Source organism: Pseudophryne corroboree, chromosome 9 (genome assembly GCF_028390025.1).
Source record: "Pseudophryne corroboree isolate aPseCor3 chromosome 9, aPseCor3.hap2, whole genome shotgun sequence".
Classification (NCBI taxonomy): domain Eukaryota; kingdom Metazoa; phylum Chordata; class Amphibia; order Anura; family Myobatrachidae; genus Pseudophryne; species Pseudophryne corroboree.
The window spans coordinates 481772098-481795273 of NC_086452.1; the positions used below are offsets into that span (position 1 = coordinate 481772098).

At 45.8% G+C, this 23176-nt stretch overlaps 1 protein-coding gene across 1 annotated transcript in view; it reads right to left on the reverse strand.

Annotated features, from left to right (window-relative positions):
• Positions 1-15514: 15514 nt before the first annotated feature.
• Positions 15515-23176, reverse strand: part of IARS1 (isoleucyl-tRNA synthetase 1) — a 513623-nt gene continuing 505961 nt past the window's right edge. The window contains exon 32 of the mRNA XM_063941580.1: positions 15515-15732. Within this exon, the coding sequence (XP_063797650.1) occupies positions 15650-15732 (83 nt within the window). The 3' untranslated portion in view covers positions 15515-15649. The remainder of the gene's footprint in view (positions 15733-23176) is intronic.

A 23176-nucleotide genomic window follows, 5' to 3' on the forward strand; every position in this document is an offset into this window, starting at 1 on the left:
ATACACGTGACCTGGTCAGGGTCAAATGTTATTGATCCTGACAATAGTTCCTGCAATAATCCCCTAACAAGAGGAGACAAATTGTAGGATGGTATAGTCGGCTGAAACAAGAAGCGTCAGCCTGTTGTAATGGCTGCTACTGGCGTAGAATATAAGTAACAATAACAGTGTTGATTAGTTTGTGTCCAAACTTCATAGCACATACAATCTCCCCATCGATTGCATATCATATGCTCCCTTAGAGAGGTAGTAGCGAAATATTCTAATAATTATTCAAGATCTAGGATATAAATCTCCATAATATGAGTAATAACTGATCCTGTAATTGTCTTAGTGCAGTGTACCGGTAAGCCTATTAGAATTGGTAATTTCTTGGTAAAAAATGTCCACTATATATAACACCCTGATCCGCGTCTCAGGTATTGGCAGGTTATTGCTGATTGAATTTGTTGTCTGGGCAGAAATATCTAGTATGCCTCAAGAACACACTGTAGCAATAAATGTATCAATCTTGCTCCTCATATGTAACCATCATATTGATATTCAGAAATCAGTATAACAGGGTATACATCTAACATATCCTCTAATACGTGTATGTAAAAAGATGGCTTAAAGAGGTAAGGAGCATATGAATGAGCTGGTACAAATTGCAGAAAGGGGAAGAAAAGGCATTCCTGTCATTGATGCAGTGAGGTGGCTTCTGTTTACTGTGTGACATGCATTAATACAGTAAATGAGCGTGTCCCATCTGCACCTAAGGGTTGGAAACAGAGAATGCTTCTGCTTTTGAAAAGATCACCCTCGGGCACCCTGATATAACAGCGCAGGGGGTCCTCTGAGTTCTCCTTATGACAAAGAGAGCATCGAAAAAAGATTTAAGAAACATAGTATCAATAAGATGAAAATAAAGAGCACCAATCCCCTTTTGAATGTATGCTGCTTCCTTGCATATGTGTATACATTGATGCCAGGTGAGCGGTACCTTCCTTACGCCTATAGTGCCTGGAAGAAAGTAGTTATGTGACAGTGCTGGGACCCTAATGGTAGTAACGGTGCTGATGCCGCAAGGTATTGCAGGACCCGTTACCCACCATGCGGTCCCGCCGGCTGTCACTCGAAGTGAAAAGTACCTGAGAGTACGCGTGGATGTCAGGGTGTACGTCTCCGGCTGCACGGAGCCTCAGACAGCTGTTTCGCTTTCCGGCTTCCTCAGTGAGACACCCTGTAACCGGGTGCTGGTGTTGTTTAAAACTAGGTGATGTCCAATCAGGAGCAGTGGGCTGTGGCTAGTACCTGATGAGACCTGGTGTGTGCATTATGAATCAGGTGTCAGTATTCTGGCATCGTCTCCCCATTCCCTTTGAATTGGGAACACAATTCTCTGGAGACGTGCCAAGTATAGATTCTATTAGTACCCAATGGTCTCTCTTATTCAAGTATAGACACCTGGCAATAATATGTAAATATAACCATATAACAATAAGTTATAAGGCTACACGCAAAATATGAGAATGAGAAGGCAGTACAAAATGAATTAACAGAAGGGGAAAGAAGAAATAAAATTTACTGCTGATGTGATTATATAAAAATGCAAAAAGGTGGAACACTATATAGAACTATGAGGGATATATACTTGTATATGTATATGGATGTAGATTAGATATCTCGAAAATCCTCATATGATATTAAAATGAATATACGGGTCACATCAGATGCGTAAGTCAATTAAATATTATAAACCTTTTGTCAATGTGATTGTAAATTATGCAGGTTATAAACATTAGAAATCCTCCATATCCGTGGCACCCTAACCACACAGATAAATATGTAGAGAAATGAAATAGTGATGGTAGTAAAGGATAAGAATGAATATAAATAAACATAATAATGATAATAGTAATAATAATAAATCATAAATGAAAGCATGATGATAAGGAAAAAGAAAGAAAAAGAAAAAAAATAATAAGAGAAAATATGAAAGAGTAATGAATAAATAAATATGATAATAGAAATAGGGAAAATAGTAATGAAAATTAAAATAATAATAAATATAAATAATAATAATATAAAAAATAAAAAAAGAAATAAATATAATAATGAAAAATAAAAAATGAAAATTATGATAATAAAAATAGATAAAAATAGTAATGATAATGGAATGACATAAGCCCAAATATATAGGAGTTACATTGTACTTCTGTGGGGTGAAAAAAATAATACTAATATAAAAAAATAAGATACTGGGCGACTGTAAAAAATATATATGTAATATGCTTATCGGTGAGTTAAGGCCCGCTGTAAGTGAGGAAGATAGTAACATGGGCACCATATAATACCTAAGAAGGTGGGATATGGTTTGTATATTTCAACTGTATAGTGAATAATTATACGAAGTTACACACTCCATCGATGGGAGAAATATGTGATGTTGAGTGTTAACAGGAGGAGAGTCAACCTAAAAAACCAAAGACATATAAAGTGTGTCTATAAAAAGACATTATAGTTTATCATCTCATTCAAGCCATGAGGGCTCACTGTGTTTAGTCTATACGTCCACTTGCTTTCCATCCGGAGTAGTTCTTTACTCAAATCTCCACCACGTGTTCCAAGTCTGACACGTTCCAAACCAAAGGCCTGTAATCCTTGTGTTTGTCCATCATGATATCTGATGAAATGTCTAGCCACTGACGTGAGTTTTTTATGTTTGGCTAGGTCTGAAGCGGCATTCCTTATATTGCCCACATGCTCTAAGATTCTTTGTTTAAGTACGCGGGTTGTCATACCCACGTATCTTAAATTACAGCTACATTGCAGACAGTATACCACTCCCATGGTGTCACAGTTTGATATTGTTGCCAAATCTATCCCTTATCTGATCCTTTCTGATGATAAGAGTACAGGCTTTACATTTACCACATGGGTATGTACCTTTCAATGGGGTCTTTTGAGTCGGATTCCTGACAAAATGGCTTTTTACCAGTTTGTCCTTTAAGCTACTGGCCCATCTCCAGCTAAAGGAAGGTCCGTCTCCCAGAACTTTCTGCAGGTCCTCATCCATAAGCAAAACCTTCCAATGTGTCTGGACCAGTGTCTGTAGTTCTCTCCATTCATGAAATTAGTAACGTGTCTCACTACCGTAGATTCAGTCTTCTTTTCATCTTGTGGGAAGATAAGGGTTTCCCTCTCAATCCGGGATGCATGATATTTTGCCGATTTTATAAGTTTGTTACTATAGCCCCTTTCCCGAAGTCTGACTGTTAGTTCTTTACTTTTGTCCAGATATGTTTGTTTGGTAGAACAATTCCTCCTAAGTCTAAGAAACTCACCCTTAGGTAAGTTCTTAATTGTAGGGGGAAAGTGGGCACTGCTCTTATGTAAGAGACTGTTCGTCGCTGTACTTTTCCTAAATAACTCTGTCTGAAGATATCCCTCTAAATTCACACTGAGATATAGATCCAAGAAGGTTGCTTCTTGTTTGCTAATAGCATGGGTCAGTTTAAGATTAAGGTCATTCTTGTTAAGTTTGTCTATTAATCTAAGTAAATCTTCTTCTTGGCCCTGCCAGATCATGAAAATGTCGTCTATATACCTCAGCCACATTATTACTTGGCTGGTATACTCATCATTGTTGTCATTGAATATGTACTCTTTCTCCCACCATCCGAGAAACAGGTTAGCATATGTGGGCGCACATGCTGTGCCCATCGCTGTTCCTCGGACTTGGAGATAGTATTTATCATCGAACGTAAAATGATTCTTTTTGAGTACAAACTCCAATAGGTCCAGCAGGAACTGTTTGAAATCGTCCATGCCCTCAGTGTGCAGAAAGTATCTAATTGCTTGTATTCCATCCTCATGTCTAATGCTCGTGTATAGCGACTCGACATCAAGTGTGACAAGATACTGATCACCACTAAGTTGAATGTCGTGGATTTTCCGTAGAACATCCCTAGTGTCCTGTACATAGGATGGTAATGTACGTACGTACGTACGTACGTACGTACGTACGTACGTACGTACGTGGTGTCGAAGGAACTGATCTAGAAAAATGCTCCCCTGTTCCAACAGGCCCTCAATGCCCGATACTATGGGCCTTCCAGGGGGGTTGTCAAGATTCTTGTGTACCTTGGGCAGCATATAAAACGTAGGGGTTTTGGGATGTTCCACTTTAAGAAAAGCATGTTCCTGTTTACTGATGATACCTTTCTTCCGGGCCCCATTGATAAATCTGTTGTATATGATCTGATAATTATCCGTAGGGTTAAAGAGCATCTGGCGATAGCATGTAGTGTCTGTCAGTTGTCTCCGCGCTTCCTGCATATATAGTTCTTTTGGCCAAAGTACTATATTTCCACCCTTGTCCGAGGGTTTAATCACGATGTTGTCCCACTCTTGGATTTCTTTGAGTGATCTCCTTTCCTCTGATGTTAGATTATCCTCAAGTATCCTAGTTTTTCTGTTTTTTTGATATAAATCATCCATATCCTTGGAAACAAGATTTAAAAACACCCCAACTTCTGGGCAGATGTTTTCCTGTGGGGTAAAGGTACTTTTCTTCTTACAAATGTTCCGTCCGCTACCATATATTTCAGCGGAATTACTCTGTTCAGCAGACAGTTCTTCCAAGATATCAAGTGCTGTTACTTCCTCATCAGTGAAAGCAGTGGTGACTGAGGTTAATGTGGTGTCAGTAGTACTCTCAGTCATCCTTGCTCCTGCTATTTGTGAAGATATTGGATCTTTCTTTGGTGCAAAGAATTTTTTTAGGAGTAATTTCCTGCCAAAAAGACGGAGGTCCTTTTCCCATTGGAACCTGTCCAGGGATGTATTGGGTGAAAATGTCAATCCCTTGCTTAAAACCGCCATTTCAGTGGGGGATAATTCCCTCGTGGATAAGTTGATAATCTTGAGGTTGGTTGAATAGATTACTTTGGTTTGCGTGTCCTGGAGGATTGCCTCTGGGGTATGGGTGAGTCCAAGGAGTTGGTGTGTTTTCCTCTTTTTCCTCCCCCTCCGTATCTTCCTCTTCCTTGATACCAGTACTTTCCCCTGCTCCCCGAGCTTTCTCCTAAAAAAGCTGCCGTTGGTCTTGGCTGTGGGGATAGGGGTTCGTCTGTTTCAGATGACTCTACTTCAGATGAACTGTAGTCCGTCTGGAATTTCCGTTCCCCTGAACGGGCTGGCCGTTTCCACTTGAAAATATTTTTGGTGGTGAAATCTCGTTTGTCCCTCAAAAATTTGTCTTTTTTCCGTTCAATAAACCCTTGTTCATAGGCTTTAAGTTCTTCTTTAATCTTTTCAAAATTACCTTGGAAGTTGGTATCTTTTTCCCATTTTTCCAATTTTTTACCTAAGTTGTCAATTTCTTTTTCGCATTCATCTAATACCAGTGTGTGGTGTTTGGTAAGAATATGCATCAATTCGGAGGAGCACTTTAGCAAAGTTGCTTCCCAGTCATCCTTAAGTGTGCCTGTAGCTAGCTCGAAAGTCGGAAAGATTTTGGGTCGTAAACCCCTGGGTACAATCTTCTGTTTAAGATAGTTTTCCAAAGTGGATATCTCCCAGTTAACCCTTGTTTGTTTCTGTAGTATGACTCTCAATTTCCTCAAATCATCACCCCAACTATTGGTGTGTTGTGTCGGATAGTGTGGTAGGAAAAATGTTACTCAGATTCTCATTGATTTTGAATGTAGAGGATAATTCCTTTTTAAGACTAAAGGACATGTTCAGTCCTGGTTATGTGGAAAATAAGGTGGTGGAATCAGACCGTAGTATATCGGTATGATCAGAACAAAGAATACCGTGCTTCAAGTATGGAAAGTCTGGGATAAACCCAGGTTAATAAGTTTTAATATGGGGGGAGGAAAGGGATGGGGGAAACTTGAGCACTGGTGGTGAGATATAATATACCGCTGAATAAATTGGAAAAACCACAATAGTTTGAAATTACGTCCTTCACTGAAGGGTACTATAACAATAACTCATGTGGAGGTGCACCCCTGAGAGTAAGCAATAGTGTACCAAAAAAGAAGAAAAAGAGACTAATTTTTTTGGGGGCACTCATTGAAAGATATTACATAAAATATAACTTTTATTGATTATCATGAAATCCGTAAAGTCTGTCAGAGAAACACAGAGGGAGTTTGCCAGTTCACAACCCAGCGCCTATTCCAGTTCTGAAACATTATAAACAATGCCTCAGACCTGTTAGTGCTTTTATAATCAATAAACCAGCACCAAATTAACTGTGCCCCCCCCCCCCCCCCACACTTTAACCCTGTTACTTGTACAGCAGTGTAGGACAGGACCAGCATCTCTGCAGCTCTGTGAAGAGAAAATGGCGCTGATGAGAGCTGTGAGGGCTAAGCCACGTCCCCTTAATGGCGCGCTTCAGCCCCGCTATTTTTTAAATATTTATACTGGCGGTGGTCCGGATTTAGTGCCCAGGCACTTAATACCACTCTTGCCAGTCTTGAAATGAGGATTTATGCTGCCCAGGGCGCCCCACCCCCTCCCCTCCTGCACCCTGTAGTGCCGCTGTGTGTGTGGGAGCATGGCGCGCAGTGCGGCCGCTGTGCGGTACCTCAAAGCCGTCACTGAAGTCTTCTGATCTTCTTCTAATCACCCGTCTTCTGACTTCTGGCTCTGTAAGGGGGGGGGTGACGGCGGGCTTCCGGGAACGAGCATCTAGGCATACCTAGCGATCAGACCCTCAGGAGCTAATGGTGTCCCGTAGCCTAAGAATCAGAGCCTTGAAACTCACAGAAGTAGGTCCGACTTCTCTCCCCTCAGTCCCACGATGCAGGGAGTCTGTTGCCAGCAGTGCTCCCTGAAAATAAAATACCTAACAAAAGTATTTTTCAGAGAAACTCAGGAGACCTCCTCAGAGTGCACCCAGTCTCACTGGGCACATAATCTAACTGGAGTCTGGAGGAGGGGCATAGAGGGAGGAGCCAGTTCACACTCATTCAAAGTCTTAAAATGCCCATGTCTCCTGCGGATCCAGTCTATACCCCATGGTTCTTGAAGCGTCCCCAGCATCCTCTAGGACGTATGAGAAAATTAGATTTTACTCACCGGTAAATCTATTTCTCGTAGTCCGTAGTGGATGCTGGGGACTCCATAAGGACCATGGGGAATAGACGGGCTCCGCAGGAGACTGGGCACTCTAAGAAAGATTTAGTACTACTGGTGTGCACTGGCTCCTCCCTCTATGCCCCTCCTCCAGACCTCAGTTAAGGAAACTGTGCCCGGAAGAGCTGACATTATAAGGAAAGGATTTTGGAATCCAGGGTAAGACTCATACCAGCCACACCAATCACACTGTACAACTTGTGATAAACTTACCCAGTCAACAGTATGAACCACAACAGAGCATCAACAATGGATGCCCACATAACATAACCCTTTATTAAGCAATAACTATGTACACGTATTGCAGAAAGTCCGCACTTGGGACGGGCGCCCAGCATCTACTACGGACTACGAGAAATAGATTTACCGGTGAGTAAAATCTTATTTTCTCTAACGTCCTAGTGGATGCTGGGGACTCCGTAAGGACCATGGGGATTATACCAAAGCTCCCAAACGGGCAGGAGAGTGCGGATGACTCTGCAGCACCGAATGGGCAAACACAAGGTCCTCCTCAGCCAGGGTATCAAACTTGTAGAACTTAGCAAATGTGTTTGTACCCGACCAAGTAGCTGCTCGGCAAAGCTGTAATGCCGAGACCCCTCGGGCAGCCGCCCAAGAAGAGCCCACTTTCCTTGTGGAATGGGCTTTCACTGATTTTGGATTCGGCAAACCAGCCGCAGAATGAGCCAGCTGAATCGTGCTACAGATCCAGCGAGCAATGGTTTGCTTTGAAGCAGGAGCACCCAGCTTGTTGGATGCATACAGGATAAACAGCGAGTCAGTCTTCCTGACTCCAGCCGTCCTGGCTACATAGATCTTCAAAGCCCTGACTACATCAAGCAACTTGGAATCCTCCAAGTCACGAGTAGCCGCAGGCACCACAATAGGTTGGTTCAAATGAAAAGATGACACCACCTTCGGCAGAAATTGCGGACGAGTCCGTAATTCTGCCCTGTCCATATGGAAAACCAGATAGGGGCTTTTACATGACAAAGCCGCCAATTCTGACACACGCCTAGCCGAAGCTAAGGCCAATAGCATGACCACCTTCCACGTGAGATACTTTAGCTCCACGGTCTTAAGTGGCTCAAACCAGTGGGATTTCAGGAAACCCAACACCACGTTGAGATCCCAAGGTGCCACTGGTGGCACAAAAGGGGGCTGAATATGCAGCACTCCCTTAACAAACGTCTGAACTTCAGGAAGAGAAGCCAGTTCCTTTTGAAAGAAAATGGATAGGGCCGAAATCTGGACCTTTATGGACCCCAACTTCAGGCCCATAGTCACTCCAGACTGTAGGAAGTGCAGGAACCGGCCCAGCTGGAATTCCTCTGTAGGGGCCTTCCTGGCCTCACACCAGGCAACATATTTTCGCCATATACGGTGATAGTGTCTTGCTGTCACGTCCTTCCTAGCCTTTATCAGCGTAGGAATAACTTCCTCCGGAATGCCTTTTTCCGCTAGGATCCTGCGTTCAACCGCCATGCCGTCAAACGCAGCCGCGGTAAGTCTTGGAACAGACAGAGCCCCTGTTGCAACAGGTCCTGTCTGAGAGGCAGAGGCCATGGGTCCTCTGTGAGCATTTCTTGCAGTTCCAGGTACCAAGTCCTTCTTGGCCAATCCGGAACAATGAATATTGTTCTCACTCCTCTTTTTCTTACGATTCTCAGCACCTTGGGTATGAGAGGAAGAGGAGGAAACACATAGACCGACTGGAACACCCACGGTGTTACCAGTGCGTCCACAGCTATCGCCTGAGCGTCTCTTGACCTGGCGCAATACCTTTGTAGCTTTTTGTTGAGACGGGACGCCATCATGTCTACCTGTGGCAGTTCCCATCGATTTGTAATCTGAGTGAAGACTTCGTGATGAAGTCCCCACTCTCCCGGGTGGAGGTCGTGCCTGCTGAGGAAGTCTGCTTCCCAGTTGTCCACTCCCGGAATGAACACTGCTGACAGTGCTTGCACGTGATTCTCCGCCCAACGAAGAATCCTGGTGGCTTCCGCCATCGCCATCCTGCTTCTTGTGCCGCCCTGGCGGTTTACATGAGCCACTGTGGTGATGTTGTCTGACTGAATCAGCACCGGTTGGTTGCGAAGCAGAGGCTCCGCTTGCCTCAGGGCGTTGTATATGGCCCTTAGTTCCAGGATATTTATGTGCAGACAAGCCTCCTGACTTGACCACAACCCTTGGAAGTTTCTTCCCTGAGTGACTGCCCCCCACCCTCAGAGGCTCGCATCCGTGGTCACCAGGACCCAGTCCTGTATGCCGAACCTGCGGCCCTCGAGAAGGTGAGCACTCTGTAGCCACCACAGAAGAGACACCCTGGCCCTCGGGGACAGGGTGATCAGCCGATGCATCTGAAGATGCGATCCGGACCACTTGTCCAACAGATCCCACTGAAAGATCCTCGCATGGAACCTGCCGAAGGGAATGACTTCGTATGATACCACCATCTTTCCCAGGACTCGCGTGCAGCGATGCACCGACACCTGTTTCGGTTTTAAGAGGTCTCTGACTAGAGCAGGCCTGGCCAACCTGCGGCTCTCCAGCTGTTGTAAAACTACAAGTTCCATCATGCTTTGCCACAGTTTTGCTATTAGGGAATGCTAAAACTGTGGCCGAGCATGCTGGGATGTGTAGTTTCACAACATCTGGAGAGCCACAGGTTGGCCAGGCCTGGACTAGAGTCACGAGCTCTTGAGCCTTCTCCGCCGGGAGAGACACCTTCTTCTGGTCCGTGTCCAGAATCATGCCCAGAAAAGGCAGACGCGTTGTAGGAATCAGCTGCGACTTTGGGATATTCAGAATCCAGCCGTGCTGTTGCAACACTTCCTGAGAGTGTGCTACGTTGATCAGCAACTGCTCTCCGGACCTCGCCTTTATGAGGAGATCGTCCAAGTATGGGATAATTGTGACTCCTTGCTTTCGTAGGAGCACCATCATTTCTGCCATTACCTTGGTAAATATTCTCGGTGCCGTGGAGAGCCCAAACGGCAACGTCTGGAATTGGTAATGACAGTCCTGTACCACAAATCTGAGGTACTCCTGACGAGGTGGATAAATGGGGACATGCAAGTAAGCATCCTTGATGTCCAGAGACACCATAAAATCCCCCTCTTCCAGGCTTGCAATGACCGCTCTGAGCGATTCCATTTTGAACTTGAATCTTTTCAGATAAAAGTTCAGGGACTTTAAATTCAATATGGGTCTGACCGAACCGTCCGGTTTCGGTACCACAAACATTGTGGAATAGTATCCTCTTCCTTGTTGAAGGGGGGGAACCTTTACCACCACCTGCTGGAGATATAACTTGTGAATTGCCGCTAACACTACTTCCCGTTCCATGGGGGAATCTGGCAGGGCCGATTTGAGGTAACGGTGAGGGGGCATCACTTCGAATTCCAGCTTGTATCCCTGAGACACAATCTGTATAGCCCAGGGATCCACCTGTGAGCGAACCCACTGGTGGCTGAAATTTCGGAGACGCGCCCCCACCGCTCCTGGCTCCTGTGGAGCCCCAGCGTCATGCGGTGGATTTAGTGGAAGCCGGGGAGGACTTCTGTTCCTGGGAACTAGCTGTATGGTGCAGCTTCTTTCCTCTACCCCTGCCTCTGGCAAGAAAGGACACACCTCTGACCTTCTTGCTTCTTTGTGATCGAAAGGACTGCATTTGGTAATACGGTGCTTTCTTAGGCTGTGAGGGAATATATGGCAGAAAATTTGACTTCCCAGCCGTAGCTGTGGAAACTAGGTCCGAGAGGCCGTCCCCAAACAATTCCTCACACTTGTAAGGTAAAACCTCCATGTGCTTTTTGGAGTCGGCATCACCTGTCCATTGCCGAGTCCACAGGACCCTTCTGGCAGAAATTGACATTGCATTTATTCTAGAGCCCAGTAGGCAAATGTCCCTCTGGGCATCCCTCATATACAGGACAGCGTCTTTTATATGCCCCAGGGTCAGTAAAATGGTATCCTTGTCTAAGGTATCAATTTCATCAGACAGATTATCTGTCCATGCTGCTACAGCACTACACATCCAGGCCGACGCAATTGCCGGCCTCAGTAGAGTACCTGAATGTGTATAAACAGACTTCAGGATACTTTCCTGCTTCTTATCTGCAGTATCCTTTAGGGCGGCCGTATCCTGTGACGGCAGGGCTACCTTCTTAGATAAGCGTGTCAGAGCTTTATCTACCCTAGGGGAGGATTCCCAGCGCACCCTGTCCGTTGGCGGGAAAGGGTACGCCATAAGTAACCTTTTGGAAATCAGCACTTTCCTATCGGGGGAATCCCACGCTTTTTCACATAATTCATTTAACTCATGTGAAGGGGGAAAAGGTCACCTCTTGCTTTTTCTGCCCATACATATAAACCCTCTTGTCAGGGACAGGGTTTTCCTCCGATATGTGCAATACATCCTTCATTGCTATAATCATGTAGCGGATGGCTTTAGCCATTTTAGGCTGCAATTTTGCATTATCCTCATCGACACTGGAGTCAGAATCCGTGTCGATATCTGTGTCAACAATTTTGGATAGTGGGCGCTTCTGAGACCCTGACGGCCTCTGCGCTGTAGGATCAGGCATGGGCTGAGACCCCGACTGTCCCAAGGCTTCAGCTTTATCCAACCTTTTATGCAAGGAGTTTACATTATCATTTCACACCTTCCACAAATCCATCCAATCAGGTGTCGGCGCCGTCGGCGGAGACACATCATTCATCTGCACTTGCTCTGCCTCCACATAGCCCTCTTCGTCAAACATGTCGACACACGCGTACCGACACACCACACACACAGGGGATGCTCTATATGAGGACAGGACCCCCACAAGGCCTTTTGGAGAGACAGAGAGAGAGTATGCCAGCACACACCCCAGCGCTATATAACCCAGGAATCACACAGTGCTGTATATATGATTAATGCGCTAAATTTATGTGCCCCCCCTCTTTTTACCCTTTCTACCGTGAGTCTGCAGGGGAGAGCCTGGGGAGCTTCCTCTCAGCGGAGCTGTGGAGAGAAAATGGCGCTGGTGAGTGCTGAGGAAGAAGGCCCCGCCCCATCAGCGGCGGGCTTCTGTCCCGCGATTTTGTGTGAAATTAATGGCGGGGGCTCATGCATATAACAGTGTCCAACTGTATATATGCTGCTTTTGCCAGGAGGTACTTAATTGCTGCCCAGGGCGCCCCCCCCTGCGCCCTGCACCCTACAGTGACCGGAGTGTGTGGGTTAGTGTGGGCGCAATGGCGCACAGCTGCAGTGCTGTGCGCTACCTCATATGAAGACAGGAGTCTTCTGCCGACGATTTTGACGTCTTCTGGCTTCAACCCGCCGGCTTCTGTCTTCTGGCTCTGCGAGGGGGACGGCGGCGCGGCTCCGGACGACCAAGGTTAAGTTCCTGTGTTCGATCCCTCTGGAGCTAATGGTGTCCAGTAGCCTAAGAAGCGCAACCTAGCCGCAGTTAGTAGGTTTGCTTCTCTCCCCTCAGTCCCACGTAGCAGAGTCTGTTGCCAGCAGAAGCTCTCTGAAAATAAAAAACCTAACAAATACTTTATTAGCAAGCTCAGGAGAGCTCACTAAAATGCACCCAGCTCTGTCCGGGCACAGATTCTAACTGAGGTCTGGAGGAGGGGCATAGAGGGAGGAGCCAGTGCACACCAGTAGTACTAAATCTTTCTTAGGGTGCCCAGTCTCCTGCGGAGCCCGTCTATTCCCCATGGTCCTTACGGAGTCCCCAGCATCCACTAGGACGTTAGAGAAATAGTATTTAACTTCATTCTGATGGGACCCAGAAAAGGTCAGACAGGACACCTCTGTTTTTTGGCTAAGCGTCATCGCTGCAATCAGTGCCGTGTGGTGGGTGCAGTATCCTGCGCAAAGAAGCTACTTTTATTGGTAAATACTGATGCTATGAAAGGATGAACTTGGTCTGCAGAGATGTTTAATTAGGTGGCACGTCAGATTAAAAGCCGCATGAATGACTGGACCCAGGGTTTGCCAATAGACCATTGCCCAAAGAATCAGACTTCCTCCTGTAGCTTGTTTTCTTCTCATCAAGCACTTTAGTGCCATCTCGTCACTAAGTAAACAGCGCACACGTACCCAGCTGCAATAGAAAATGGAGTCCATCGGTCCAGACAACCTCCTTCCATTGATCCAAGGTCCAGTTTTGATGGTGGACAGGGGTTACTATGGGCACTCTATGACTGACCTATATCTACACAGCCCCTCGCCCAGCAGGAATAATGCATAGTGACATTACTCCTGTCACCATCATTGACATTTTAAGTGATCTGGGACACAGTAGGCCTTCTGTTGCCTGGTACCAGACTGGAAAGCCTTCACTAAATGTTTGCAGCAGTTAGTCTTGGGCGTTCAATGCCATGTTGGCTTGGGTGGATTTATATGTCCTCGGACCACTGGTGGTAGGTAAACATCAGTGCCAACTTTCACCTGTCATGTGGTGGAATGTATTAGGCATTAAGTGAACACGTGTGGAAGCAGTAAAAATGGGCAAGCATATGGATCTAAGTGACTTTACAAGGGCCAAATTGTGATGGCGAGACAACGGATTCAGAGCATCTCCAAAACGACACGTCTTGTGGAGCGCTCACAATGTGCAATGGTTAGTACCGAACAAAAGTGGTCCAAGGAAGGACAACCGGTGAACTAGTAACAGGGTCATGGGCACCCAAGACTCATTGATGTGCTTGGGGAGCGAAGGCTAGCCCACCTGGTCCTATAGCACAGAAGAGCTACTGTAGTACAAACTGCTGAAAAAGTGAATGCTGGCTATGATAGACAAGTGTGTGAACAGTGCATTGCAGCTTACTGAGTAGCTGCAGACCGGTCAGAGTGCCCATGCTGACTCATGTCCACCGCCGAACATGTCTACAATGGGCACAGGAGTATCAGAACTGGACCATGGAGCAATGGAAAAAGGTTGCTTGGTCTGATGAATCTCATTTTCTTATACATCACGTGGACAGCCGGTTGTGTATGTGTCGTTCACAAGTCCGAGACATGGAAGCCCTACCATACAGGACTTAAAGGTTCTGCTGCAAATGTCTTGGTGCCAGATATCACAAAACACCTTCAGACATCTTGTGGATTCCATACCTCGATGGGCCATGGCTGTTTTGCTGTGACGTGGTTTTTATGGTATGGCTGATGGGTGTATGCTTGTCAGGTGGTTGATGTGACTCATCGGGCCAAACTCTTCTGTGCATCATAGAGAGTCTTACTGAATGCAGATGTACCCACAGATCCGCAAGTGCAAGGGGGATGATTCCACACCAGTCAGAAAAATATTGAAAGAGACCAGAAAATAGCGAATTTATGAGAATATCTCTGAACAGCATCACTCTGGTGGTGCACCCTAAGTCAAACAGTGGAACTATTAAACAAAAATAGAGAAGAACGACTCCTTTGTGGGTGCACTCTTAAGTATTATATGAAAATCTAAAGATTTAAAACATACATTTTATTAATTGTTGTCTAAAATAAACAGTGTATCCAATCGTTGGGGACAGGCAACATATATAAAAATGTAAAATTTTGCACGTATGGTTTTTTTTACATTTTTATATATGTTGTCTGTCCCCAATGATTGGATACACTGTTTATTTTAGACAATAAAATGTATGTTTTAAATCTTTATCGTGCCACACAAGGCTGCCCTAGTACAGGTAACCATGGCTATTTGTACATTGGGTGAGAGGGGATCAGCGCTCCTCTCACTTAGGTCGGCTGCCGACATGTAACTAGATCCTTCGTGTTAGGCTGTTTCATCAGTGTGGTGCCAGGGATATTTTTTTCTTTGCCTCAAGGCTCCCTAACATGCCAGGATATAAGGATATCCTTCAGCACAATCAGATTTACTGAAGTACTAATCAAGTCACCTGTGCTCAAGCCTGGATATAACTGTTAGCATGCCTTGGTAACCACTAGACTAGCCTTTTTGTAAGCATGTGCAGAGCAGCACAGTGGTGAGCATTGTTACCTCTGTGTGTGGGTTTCCTGCAGGCGCTCAGACTCCTCACGCTCCGGAAACATCTTCTAGGTTACATGGCTTCTAACTAATGGTGTGTTGCATGGGAATTAGACTATATGTGCGGACACAGATTCCCGGATTGTTCTAATGGCTTTATCCGGACGTTCAGTGAGGTCGCTATAAACGTACACTACAAGGATGATCCAGGACACTGAGGAGCCACCATAATGCCTTGCAGACATACAACACTCCACGGCCATCACTCAGTACTAATACAGGAGGACAGATCCAGTCCCTAGCGCACCCCACGTGAGGAACCAATGCAGGCAGGACATACGTGGCTAGAAGGACCACTGTATATATAAGGTGACACAGAACAAACGACCCTGAGATTAGTCACTTTACTGCAGAATACAGAGCAGAGAAATACACACATGAGTGAATATACAGATCTGGAAACATCTCGGGAGATGGGATGGATGATCCCGGAGACTCCATACGCTGGGGAGGTCCTCTATGTTCTAGCACTCAGCAGTTGTTGGGAGCGTGTGGACATACAGAGTCTTGGTATTGAGGCTTGGCAGCGTCACGGCTGGGCTCAGCTCTGTGTGGAGAAGAATTAGGGCTCATTATATCATTATACCGGAGACCTGGCTCACATCCGGCTGCTGGAAACAAGTTTAGTGCATTTCGTTTTTTTGTTTGTTACTAGTGTATATGTCCTTACACACTATACATTACTCATTGCCCTTATTCCTGATATAATACATGATACTGGGTAAGTACAATACAATGAGGAACCAGCAATGTACAACTTCTAATGAGGAACCAGCATTGTACAACTTCTAATGAGGAACCAGCATTGTACAACTTCTAATGAGGAACCAGCATTGTACAACTTCTACTGAGGAACCAGCATTGTACAACTTGTAATGAGGAACCAGCATTGTACAACTTGTAATGAGGAACCAGCATTGTACAACTTGTAATGAGGAACCAGCATTGTACAACTTGTAATGAGGAACCAGCATTGTACAACTTGTAATGAGGAACCAGCATTGTACAACTTGTAATGAGGAACCAGCATTGTACAACTTGTAATGAGGAACCAGCATTGTACAACTTGTAATGAGGAACCAGCATTGTACAACTTGTAATGAGGAACCAGCATTGTACAACTTGTAATGAGAACCCAGCATTGTACAACTTGTAATGAGGAACCAGCATTGTACAGCTTCTAATGAGGAACCAGCATTGTACAACTTCAAATGAGGAACCAGCATTGTACAACTTCTAATGAGGAACCAGCATTGTACAACTTCTAATGAGGAACCAGCATTGTACAACTTCTAATGAGGAACCAGCATTGTACAACTTCTAATGAGGAACCAGCATTGTACAACTTGTAATGAGGAACCAGCATTGTACAACTTCTAATGAGGAACCAGCATTGTACAACTTCTAATGAGGAACCAGCATTGTACAACTTCTAATGAGGAACCAGCATTGTACAACTTCTAATGAGGAACCAGCATTGTACAACTTCTAATGAGGAACCAGCATTGTACAACTTGTAATGAGGAACCAGCATTGTACAACTTCTAATGAGGAACCAGCATTGTACAACTTCTAATGAGGAACCAGCATTGTACAACTTCTAATGAGGAACCAGCATTGTACAACTTCTACTGAGGAACCAGCATTGTACAACTTCTACTGAGGAACCAGCATTGTACAACTTCTACTGAGGAACCAGCATTGTACAACTTCTACTGAGGAACCAGCATTGTACAACTTGTAATGAGGAACCAGCATTGTACAACTTGTAATGAGGAACCAGCATTGTACAACTTGTAATGAGGAACCAGCATTGTACAACTTGTAATGAGGAACCAGCATTGTACAACTTGTAATGAGGAACCAGCATTGTACAACTTGTAATGAGGAACCAGCATTGTACAACTTGTAATGAGGAACCAGCATTGTACAACTTGTAATGAGGAACCAGCATTGTACAACTTGTAATGAGGAACCAGCATTGTACAACTTGTAATGAGGAACCAGCATTGTACAACTTGTAATGAGGAACCAGCATTGTACAACTTGTAATGAGGAACCAGCATTGTACAACTTGTAATGAGGAACCAGCATTGTACAACTTGTAATGAGGAACCAGCATTGTACAACTTGTAATGAGGAACCAGCATTGTACAACTTGTAATGAGGAACCAGCATTGTACAACTTGTAATGAGGAACCAGCATTGTACAACTTGTAATGAGGAACCAGCATTGTACAACTTGTAATGAGGAACCAGCATTGTACAACTTGTAATGAGGAACCAGCATTGTACAACTTGTAATGAGGAACCAGCATTGTACAACTTGTAATGAGGAACCAGCATTGTACAACTTCTAATGAGGAACCAGCATTGTACAACTTCTACTGAGAACCCAGCATTGTACAACTTGTAATGAGGAACCAGCATTGTACAACTTCTACTGAGAACCCAGCATTGTACAACTTCTAATGAGGAACCAGCATTGTACAACTTCTAATGAGGAACCAGCATTGTACAACTTGTAATGAGGAACCAGCATTGTACAACTTGTAATGAGGAACCAGCATTGTACAACTTGTAATGAGGAACCAGCATTGTACAACTTGTAATGAGGAACCAGCATTGTACAACTTCTAATGAGGAACCAGCATTGTACAACTTGTAATGAGGAACCAGCATTGTACAACTTGTAATGAGGAACCAGCATTGTACAACTTGTAATGAGGAACCAGCATTGTACAACTTCTAAAGAGGAACCAGCATTCTGCAACTTCTACTGAGAACCCAGCATTGTACAACTTGTAATGAGGAACCAGCATGTAATGAGGAACCAGCATTGTACAACTTGTAATGAGGAACCAGCATTGTACAACTTGTAGTGAGGAACCAGCATTGTACAACTTCTGAGGAACCAGCATTGTACAACTTCTAATGAGAAAATAAGAATTTACTTACCGATAATTCTATTTCTCGTAGTCCGTGGTGGATGCTGGGAACTCCGTAAGGACCATGGGGAATAGCGGCTCCGCAGGAGACTGGGCACAAAAGTAAAGCTTTAGGACTACCTGGTGTGCACTGGCTCCTCCCCCTATGACCCTCCTCCAAGCCTCAGTTAAGATACTGTGCCCGGACGAGCGTACACAATAAGGAAGGATTTATGAATCCCGGGTAAGACTCATACCAGCCACACCAATCACACCGTACAACCTGTGATCTGAACCCAGTTAACAGCATGATAACAGAGGAGCCTCTGAAAAGATGGCTCACAACAATAATAACCCGATTTTTGTAACAATAACTATGTACAAGTATTGCAGACAATCTGCACTTGGGATGGGCGCCCAGCATCCACTACGGACTACGAGAAATAGAATTATCGGTAAGTAAATTCTTATTTTCTCTGACGTCCTAGTGGATGCTGGGAACTCCGTAAGGACCATGGGGATTATACCAAAGCTCCCAAACGGGCGGGAGAGTGCGGATGACTCTGCAGCACCGAATGAGAGAACTCCAGGTCCTCCTCAGCCAGGGTATCAAATTTGTAGAATTTAGCAAACGTGTTTGCCCCTGACCAAGTAGCTGCTCGGCAAAGTTGTAAAGCCGAGACCCCTCGGGCAGCCGCCCAAGATGAGCCCACCTTCCTTGTGGAATGGGCTTTTACAGATTTTGGCTGTGGCAGGCCTGCCACAGAATGTGCAAGCTGAATTGTACTACAAATCCAACGAGCAATAGTCTGCTTAGAAGTAGGAGCACCCAGCTTGTTGGGTGCATACAGGATAAACAGCGAGTCAGATTTCCTGACTCCAGCCGTCCTGGAAACATATATTTTCAGGGCCCTGACTACGTCCAGCAACTTGGAGTCCTCCAAGTCCCTAGTAGCCGCAGGTACCACAATAGGCTGGTTCAAGTGAAACGCTGAAACCACCTTAGGGAGAAATTGAGGACGAGTCCTCAATTCTGCCCTGTCTGAATGGAAGATCAGATAAGGGCTTTTACAGGATAAAGCTGCCAATTCTGACACGCGCCTGGCCTAGGCCAGGGCCAACAGCATGACCACTTTCCATGTGAGATATTTTAACTCCACAGATTCAAGTGGTTCAAACCATTGTGACTTTAGGAACCCCAAAACTACATTGAGATCCCAAGGTGCCACTGGAGGCACAAAAGGAGACTGTATATGCAGTACCCCTTTTACAAACGTCTGAACTTCAGGAACTGAAGCTAGTTCTTTCTGGAAGAAAATTGACAGGGCCGAAATTTGAACCTTAATGGACCCCAATTTTAGGCCCATAGACACTCCTGTTTGCAGGAAATGCAGGAATCGACCTAGTTGAAATTCCTCCATCGGGGCCTTACTGGCCTCGCACCACGCAACATATTTTCGCCTAATGCGGTGATAATGCTTTGCGGTTACATCCTTCCTGGCTTTGATCAGGGTAGGGATGACTTCATCCGGAATGCCTTTTTCCTTCAGGATCCGGCGTTCAACCGCCCTGCCGTCAAACGCAGCCGCGGGAAGTCCTGGAATAGATAGGGTCCTTGATGGAGTAGATCCCTTCTTAGAGGTAGAGGCCACGGGTCCTCCGTGAGCATCTCTTGAAGTTCCGGGTACCAAGTCCTTCTTGGCCAATCCGGAGCCACGAGTATAGTTCTTACTCCCCTCCGTCTTATAATTCTCAATACTTTTGGTAAGAGAGGAAGAGGAGGGAACCCATACACTGACTGGTACACCCACGGTGTTACCAGAGCGTCCACAGCTATTGCCTGAGGGTCCCTTGACCTGGCGTAATACCTGTCCAATTTTTTGTTTAGGCGGGACGCCATCATGTCCACCTTTGGTTTTTCCCAACGGTTTACAATCATGTGGAAGACTTCTGCTGAGGAAGTCTGTTTCCCAGTTGTCCACTCCCGGAATGAACACTGCTGACAATGCTATCACATGATTTTCCGCCCAGCGAAAAATCCTTGCAGCTTCTCTACGTGGGCGACTGCCGTGATGTTGTCCGACTGGATCAGCACCGGCTGACCTTGAAGTAGAGGTCTTGCTTGGCTTAGGGCATTGTAAATGGCCCTTAGCTCCAAGATATTTATGTGAAGTGATGTCTCCAGGCTTGACCACAAGCCCTGGAAATTCCTTCCCTGTGTGACTGCTCCCCAGCCTCGCAGGCTGGCATCCGTGGTCACCAGGACCCAGTCCTGAATGCCGAATCTGCGCCCTCTAGAAGATGAGCACTCTGCAACCACCACAGGAGAGACACCCTTGTCTTTGGTGACAGGGTTATCCGCTGATGCATCTGAAGATGCGATCCGGACCACTTTTCCAGCAGGTCCCACTGGAAAGTTCTTGCGTGGAATCTGCCGAATGGAATTGCTTCGTAGGAAGCCACCATTTTTCCCAGGACCCTTGTGCACTGCTGCACTGACACTTGGCCTGGTTTTAGGAGGTTTCTGACTAGTTCGGATAACTCCCTGGCTTTCTCCTCCTGGAGAAACACCTTTTTCTGGACTGTGTCCAGGATCATCCTTAGGAATAGAAGACGTGTCGTCGGGATCAGCTGCGATTTTGGAATATTAAGAATCCAACCGTGCTGCCGCAACACTACTTGAGATAGTGCTACCCCGACTACCAACCGTTCCCTGGATCTTGCCCTTATCCGGAGATCGTCCAAGTAAGGGATAATTAAAACTCCCTTCCTTCGAAGGAGTATCATCATTTCGGCCATTACTTTGGTAAAGACCCGGGGTGCCGTGGACAAACCAAACGGCAGCGTCTGAAACGGATAGTGACAGTTCTGTACCACAAACCTGAGGTACCCTTGGTGAGAAGGGTAAATTGGGACATGGAGATAAGCATCTTTGATGTCCAGAGACACCATATAATCCCCTTCTTCCAGGTTTGCCATCACCGCTCTGAGTGACTCCATCTTGAATTTGAACCTTTGTATGTAAGTGTTCAAGGATTTCAGATTTAAATTAGGTCTCACCGAGCCGTCCGGCTTCGGTACCACAAACAGCGTGGAATAATACCCCTTTTCCTGTTGTAGGAGGGGTACCTTGATTATCACCTGCTGGGAATACAGCTTGTGAATGGCTTCCCATACCGCCTCCCTGTCGGAGGGAGACGTCGGTAAAGCAGACTTTAGGAAAACGGCGAAGGGGAGACGTCTCGAATTCCAATTTGTACCCCTGAGATACCACCTGAAGGATCCAGGGGTCCCCTGTGAGTGAGCCCACTGCACGCTGAAATTTTTGAGACGGGCCCCCACCGTGCCTGAGTCCGCTTGTAAAGCCCCAGCGTCATGCTGAGGACTTGGCAGAAAACGGGAGAGGGCTTCTGTTCCTGGGAACTGGCTGTTTGCTGCAGCCTTTTTCCTCTCCCTCTGCCACGGGGCAGAAATGAGGAGCCTTTTGCCCGCTTGCCCTTATGGGGCCCAAAGGACTGCGCCTGATAATACGGCGTCTTCTTATGTTGAGAGGCTACCTGGGGTAAAAATGTGGATTTTCCAGCCGTTGCCGTGGCCACCAGGTCTGTTAGACCTACCCCAAATAACTCCTCCCTTTTATAAGGCGATACTTCCATATGCCTTTTGGAATCAGCATCACCTGACCACTGTCTTGTCCATAACCCTCTTCTGGCAGAAATGGACAGCGCACTTACTCTTGATGCCAGTCGGCAAATATCACTCTGTGCATCACGCATATATAGAAATGCATCTTTTAAATGCTCTATAGTCAGTAATATACTAGGGTATATCTAGGTTATCAATATTGTCAGTCAGGGAATCCGACCAAGCCACCCCAGCACTGCACATCCAGGCTGAGGCGATTGCTGGTCGCAGTATCACACCCGTGTGAGTGTATATACATTTTAGGATATTTTACTGCTTTCTGTCAGCAGGTTCCTTAAGGGCGGCCGTATCCGGGGACGGTAGTGCCACCTGTTTAGACAAGCGTGTGAGCGCTTTATTCACCCTAGGGGGGTGTTTCCCAACGTGCCCTATCCTCTGGCGGGAAGGGGTATGATGCTAATAACTTTTAGGAATTAACAGTTTTTATCGCATCATCACACACTTCATTTAATTCCTCAGATGCAGGAAAAACTACAGGCAGTTTTTTCTCACCCAACATAATACCCTTTTTAGTGGTACTGGTATTATCAGAAATGTGTAAAAACATTTTCCATAGCCTCAATCATGTAACGTGTGGCCCTACTGGAAGTCACATTCGTCTCTTAATCGTCGACACTGGAGTCAGTATCCGTGTCGGCGTCTGTATCGGCCATCTGCGGTAACGGGCGTTTTAGAGCCCCTGATGGCTTTTGAGACACCTGGACAGGCACAGGCTGAGTCGCCGGCTGTCTCATGTCATCAATCTTTTGTAAAGAGCTGACTCACATAATTCCTTCCATAAGCTCATCCACTCAGATGTCGACTCCCTAGGGGGTGACATCTCTGTTACAGGCAATTGCTCCGCCTCCACCTCATTTTCCTCCTCATACATGTCGACACAACGTACCGACACACAGCACACACACAGGGAATGCTCTGATAGAGGACAGGACCCCACTAGCCCTTTGGGGAGACAGAGGGAGAGTTTGCCAGCACACACCAGAGCGCTATATATATATATATATATATATACAGGGATAACCTTATATAAGTGTTTTTCCCCTTATAGCTGCTGTATTGTTATACTGCGCCTAATTAGTGCCCCCCTCTCTTTTTTAACCCCTTTCTGTAGTGTAGTAACTGCAGGGGACAGCCAGGGAGCTTCCCTCCAACGGAGCTGTGAGAGAAAATGGCGCCAGTGTGCTGAGGAGATAGGCTCCGCCCCCTTCTCGGCGGCCTTTTCTCACGTTTTTCTGTGGAATCTGGCAGGGGTTAAAATTCATCCATATAGCCCTGGGGGCTATATGTGATGTATTTTCGCCAGCCAAGGTGTTTTTATTGCTGCTCAGGGCGCCCCCCCCTAGCGCCCTGCACCCTCAG